The sequence below is a fragment of the Mustela nigripes genome, chromosome 12, assembly GCF_022355385.1.
Source record: "Mustela nigripes isolate SB6536 chromosome 12, MUSNIG.SB6536, whole genome shotgun sequence".
NCBI lineage: Eukaryota > Metazoa > Chordata > Mammalia > Carnivora > Mustelidae > Mustela > Mustela nigripes.
Window position 1 is genome coordinate 11632194 of NC_081568.1, and position 6000 is coordinate 11638193.

Consider the following 6000-nt stretch of genomic DNA (forward strand, 5'->3'; position numbering starts at 1 on the left):
AAGTTGGGACGAGGAGGACAGGACGCAGCTGTGAGGTCCACGCTGGGATCCGAGGGCGCACAGACGAGATTAGATGAGCAGATTAGAGAAAGCTTGACCTGACCCTGGGAGGCTCAGGGGAGGGGCAGGGCGGGAGCCCCACAGCCCACCTTCCCCGCCTGGTGCGAGGCGCTCAGACCCAGGGAAAGCGGACAGATGGAGACTCAAGGCCCTGGTGAAGATGTTCCTTAAGCAGGTGAATGGTGTACTTGGGGCACTGAAACCCGCAGGTTTTGTCTCAGAGTTTATTGTTGCTGCTGATCACGTGTACATTCGTTTCATTCAGCCGGGAACCAGCCACTGTGCTGGAACCTGCCAGGGGGGGACTCATCCCCAGCCCAAAGACTGTCCCACCCTCGCGGACAGAAGCTGCTGGCAGGTCAAGGCAGCCGAGCTGGCTGAGACGGGCAACGCCGTGCCAGGGGCGAGAGCCGGGCAGCTAGGAATAGCTCATGGGCTGAAATTCCAGGGTCAAGGTTAGAGCCCACAGACAAGGCCACGGAGTGCACTTGACGGACTCTGAGAGCAGGGAAGGCCGATATCTAGAGGTGAGACAGGATGAGTGAGCCCTGTCCCTGGGGACGGCAGAATGTGACCTTCTTCGGTGACAGGGTCATTGCAGCTCTAATTAGGAAAGATGAGGTCACACTGGAGCAGCGTGGGCCCCCAATCCGATGTAACTGGGATCCTTTTAAGAAGGGGAAATCTGGACCCAGAGGTGGACACACACGAGGAGAACGCCTCGTGGATGTGAAGGCAGAGATGGGGGGCGGGGGGCGGGATGCGTCCACACCCCCAGGAAGGCTCAAGGTTGCCAGCAAGCCACCGAAGCTCCCAGAGAGTCCCGGGGTGGGCATCAACCCCGCTGACAGCTTGAGCGTCCAGCCTCCAGCCCTGGGAGATGATACATTCCCCTTGTCTCAGCTCCCAGTCCGTGGTGCATCATTAGCACAAGCCCAGCAAAGTCACACAGGCGGCTTCTGAGAACGGGAGAATTATTTCCCGGGAGACTCTGGGACCCACGAGTCTGAGCTGCCGAGAGCCCGGCGTGCCATCTGCTTGTGAGGCCCCGGACGGCACAGAGATCGATACGTATCTGCTTCTCTACCTTCTGCAGATAGACCTCAGTGTACCTACTGATTAGAATATTTTAGTGAAAATGTCAAAAACAGTGCCTCTCAGCGAGAGGATAAGGAAGACGGACTGAAGGAGGCTGGGTGGGGAGCTCCGCGGGCCAAGCTTTCTGACTCTGCCTCTCCCGCCCCTTTGCGCTCCTGTGCCCTTGAGCGGTCTCTGGCCGGAGCCCTTGGCTGGGGGTAATTTGTTGAAAGTGCTTTGCACAGAGTCCATAATTACCAGGCTGGCTGCCCTAACATTCAGGGACGGTCGACTTCTATCAACTGCCCCACCTCGACCGTTCTGAGACAGCTTCTATTCCTTCTGAAGGGCAGAACACTCAAAAGAAAAATTAAACAAGGCTTCTGAACAAGACGTAAACAGATTTCATGACGTGACCACAGCAGGGAGGACTCAGGCCTGACCTTTTTGTAGGCAGACAGCTTTCGACCCCACCCAGGGAGAAGAAACCAGAAGGGCCATTCAAATCCCCAGCTCTTCTGCCCTGGGCCCATCAGGGTGACCGACTCTTTCCAGAATGAGTGGTTCTCAGGCTTGCTCACCTAATAGTTACCCGTGCCTGTTGCAAAATGCCTCGAAATATTAACACTAATCAAGGCAAGTCTATACACCTCTTTTCCTCTGGGAATTGAGGGGAAAGCCTTCTTCTGATTCTAGTAAGAGAATAATACGTGCATTTCCAAGAGGTGATTTGAGAACCTTTATTCTCATTCAAATTCCTAAGTTCCCATGCTTAAAAGTCTTAAAAGTATTCCTGCGACCCTGGTGGCGGGTATTAAGGAGGCACACATTGCATGGAGCACTGGGTGTGGTGCATAAACAATGAGTCCTGGAACACTGAAAATAAAAATTAAATTTAAAAAAATAATAAGGAGGGGCACCTGGGTGGCTCAGTGGGTTAAGCCTCTGCCTTCAGCTCAGGTCATGATCTCAGGGTCCTGGGATCGAGCCCCACATCGGATGCTCTACTCAGCAGGGAGCCTGCTTCCTCCTCTCTCTCTGCCTGCCTCTCTGCTTACTTGTGATCTCTGTCTGTCAAGTAAATAAATAAAATCTTAAAAAAAAAAAACAATAAGGAAAAAAAAAGTACTACTGATTATGCCATGGACTTCTCTGTTTACTACTAGGCTTTTCACAGAGGCAGATAACCTGACCCCCTGTGTTTCTAATGAATCATTTCAAAAGTGTGTGTGCTTCTATGGCTGATATTTAAATCACTTCCACACATAGGGTCGAACAACTTTTATGCATAAGGCACTGTGCCAGCAAACCCGGCTGTGCAGAGGCTGCGTACTGGCACGGGCATGGGACACAGACATAGGACACCCCTCTAGAGTCCCCATTGTGCAACCGTTATCTGGAACATACAGGTGTGGGAAGTACAAGTACAAGTACAAGTACAACCTCGAGCTGTGATCTTACTGTCGGCTCTGTCTCTGTAGCCGGTTTTCCCATTCCAATACCGCATGATATCTTGCTTCTCTCTAGAGATGTGCCTTATTTGTATCTGAATTCCCAGGATCTGCCCACTGTTTGCCACAGAGTCAGTGTTCAATATATACTGATTAAACAAATTCATGAATCCATCATCCCCAAAGAAGTGACTGGGGTAGACCGATTGCAAAATGTCCCCGATTCTTCTCTCCTGCCTATATCCCTTCTCGGCAATATTTCATGGTTCCTCTGGTGCAAAGCTGGAGTGTGTTTCCCTACCGCCTTGAACCTGGGCTGGCCTGGGATTTGTCTTGGTCGGTCACGCACGGTAACAGTGATGGCGGCCACTTCCAGTTCTTGGCCTCATAAGGCCTTGTAGGCCTCTATCTTCTCACTTGGGGTATTGCCACAGCTGTCCACACAAGCTCAGGCTGCTGGAAGAGAGCCCAGCTATCCCAGCAGAGGCCATCGGCCCAGCCCCTGCTGGCTGACAGCCCCCCAGTGAGTCCCGCCTCCTGATTCTCAGCAGAGCACAGAGGCATGAGCACAGTGAGTCCAAAAGAACCGGCCAGCCAGCCCCTGGTCTGGTGAGCAAGAATAAATGCTGTGTTTTGAGTCACTGAGTATTGGGGGGTTTGTTACAGAGCGATACGTTTTGAGACTACGCTAAAACTATTCTTGTCTAGCACCCTTGTTAGTTTCAGTGATACCCACGTGTACCCTTTCCAGGATGGGTCTGTAACCCGTGAATAATGGAAACGTTGTTGGAGATGGGAAGACTAACAATGGACCCACTCTAGAAGTTACTGGAAGAACCTTGGAACTTGCTCCCCTAAGCGGTGCTCACTGCCCAGGCTGCTCTGGAACATGGAAGAGGCCTTACAGGTCACTTGAGAATCAACTGTGTAGACCAAGAAAACAGCCACAGCCATGGTTTCTCCATCTGTGTGAATTAGGTGCACAGATACTACTAACTTCATGCAGGTGAAATTTACCTGGACCCAAATTAACCAAGTACATGGTCAGCAAGCTTTCCTCTTTTACAGATTAATTAAGAGGGGGATGTGGGAGCACACCTACATCCTGACCACTGGCCTAAATTAAGGTTTGGTCTTGGCAAACCCCAAGCCCTGCAATTTAAAAAAGTGGTGTCTCACAGATGAGCCCATAACAACAGGAGCGGCCACAATTTAGCTAAAATGAGACACTTATTGGCAGCTGCCCAACAAAGACCAAGAACCAAAAGCCAGAATTACTCCCAAGGCTCCTGCAGTTTGGATACTGAGAGCCAGGCTCTGGTGCAGAGAGAACAGACACAAACTTTTGGGTCAGTAGATCTTCTAGAATTCCAAGAATCTGCTTAGAACAACAGCTAAATCCACCCGGGATGTAGAACCGTTTTGATTCACACGTAAGATTTTATAATTGTTTTAAAATGGAAAATTTTAGACTGGACTTGAAAAATGATGCTGATTTTCATCTCGATGACCACATGTTCCTCACTCCAGTTTCAATGACACAGGACGCTCAGCTTTGTTCTTCTGTGATGTCTGGCGCCCTGTAATCAGCTATTAGTCCCAAAGCCTTATTCAACTATGACTAAAGCAGGGAATGTAAGGCTTATTTAAGAAATCCAAATAAAGAGTGATAGCAAAGGGGAACTAATTTACCCATTTCGACACAAATTAATCTAGACCTACTCATTCCACATCTGGAATTTCTCTAAGGCATGTACCATCTTTGAAAGTGACTTAGATCCAATCTAGCTGCAGGACGTTTCTTCAAAGCACATCCACAAGTTAGTATTCAGGGCGTGAGCTGAAGGAAGAAGAGCATCTCCTCTGAACCCCAGGCTCTGAAGCTTTGCGCCCAAATTAAATGATCAATATCAACACTTTGCCTGAAAATCTGGCCCGTGAGTAGCAGCCTCTCACGTTTTCATACTGTTCTCAGCACAAAAGCTTGTGCTACATTTGAGAGGAAAACCAAAAGGGGTCTCATGGCATTTACCTTCAGATTCAAGTTTGTGTGAGCAATCATTAGCTGCCATCTGAATACACCATTAATAGTCTGGGTTCATTTCCCGGCTCCTTTATTCACCACTGACATTCACGGAGCTCATACAGCTGGTGCCGTTTGGGAGGTACACAATGGATTTATGAGGTGTTATTTCACGGGTTTTATGCAACTGGGCCCAAATAGATGTGACACTCAATTTTCATGCCCGGTAAGCTGAGCTGTTTTAAAGCCAAGGAGCTCTGAAGTCAGGCTCTTACAGTTTAATTGCCCCCCCAGGAGGTAGCAGAAGCAGGACTGAGGCTCCAGAGGAAGTCCTTTTCCAAGGACTTTCCATCTCTCCACAGGTCACTGTACGTATGATATAGTTTTCTTATTTTTTCATGGAAAGAATGTTATGCCATAGCATTTCGTCTCATCTTTGGATAAAACAGACTAGTGAGCCCCTAAAATAAGTTAACTTTAATACCTACAACAATCTGTTTTATTTATTTACTACATAAAATGATCATTTGTTCTCACTGCTGATAAGCATCAATCTTAATAAAAACCATTCTGTTTTTATTTTTGAGTCTGTGTCATAAAGTGTGTGCGTCTCTAGGAAGCCTGGGCCATTTTGTTGACCTTACTGAAGTCACTTCTTCTCCAGCACAGGGCTTGGGAGTCAATAGTAGAGCTTCCCAAAGAAAACACATTTTCTTTTCCTGCGCTAGGAGCACAAACCTCACTCCTTTCATCCCTTGAAATTTTCACGTCAAGTGTTTTAATAACTACCAAGGAAATCACGTACCACAATAAATGCATTCAAATGGACAGAAAGGCACAGGAAACCTCACGTGGGCGGCAGCGGCCTTACCTATCAGGGTGTGAAAGACAGCAGCAACGGCGCCGGCCACCACCATGCACAGGACGGCTTTGGTCCTGTCTCGCTTGCTGTTCACGAACACCAGCCCCACATTCTTGAAGTCACTCATGGGACCCGTGAAGAACTTCATGAGGGAGTACGCCAGCCCGTAGCTGGCCAGCATTTCCACTGCATCTTCCTTGACTGCGGCGATGCCTCGGTTCAAGGCCTGTGGAGGGGGAAAGATAGGCCACAAACAGCATTAGAAATGTCGTCCATCTCCAGGGACTCACGCCTCCGAGATAAAAGCTCAGCAGACAGGTTTCTATAGAAACACTAAGCAGCTTATAGGGTAAAGCTCACTATAATTTGATAAAAGTTATTAGTTTTCATTTTCATCCATATTAGCTTTGGTTCGAAGTAGCTTCTTGAAGGGGAGACACCTGCCCGTTGGGGTGAAAGTCTTAGAGGAAAAACCCAGCAAGTATTTTATGTTAATACCAGAAAACAATTCTAGGCAGTTGTGGTTA

At 48.5% G+C, this 6000-nt stretch overlaps 1 protein-coding gene across 1 annotated transcript in view; it reads right to left on the reverse strand.

Moving 5' to 3' along the window:
- ANKH (ANKH inorganic pyrophosphate transport regulator) overlaps positions 1-5696 on the reverse strand; it is a 52896-nt gene extending 47200 nt beyond the window's left edge. The window contains exon 1 of the mRNA XM_059416926.1: positions 5483-5696. Within this exon, the coding sequence (XP_059272909.1) occupies positions 5483-5654 (172 nt within the window). The 5' untranslated portion in view covers positions 5655-5696. The remainder of the gene's footprint in view (positions 1-5482) is intronic.
- Positions 5697-6000: the final 304 nt, after the last annotated feature.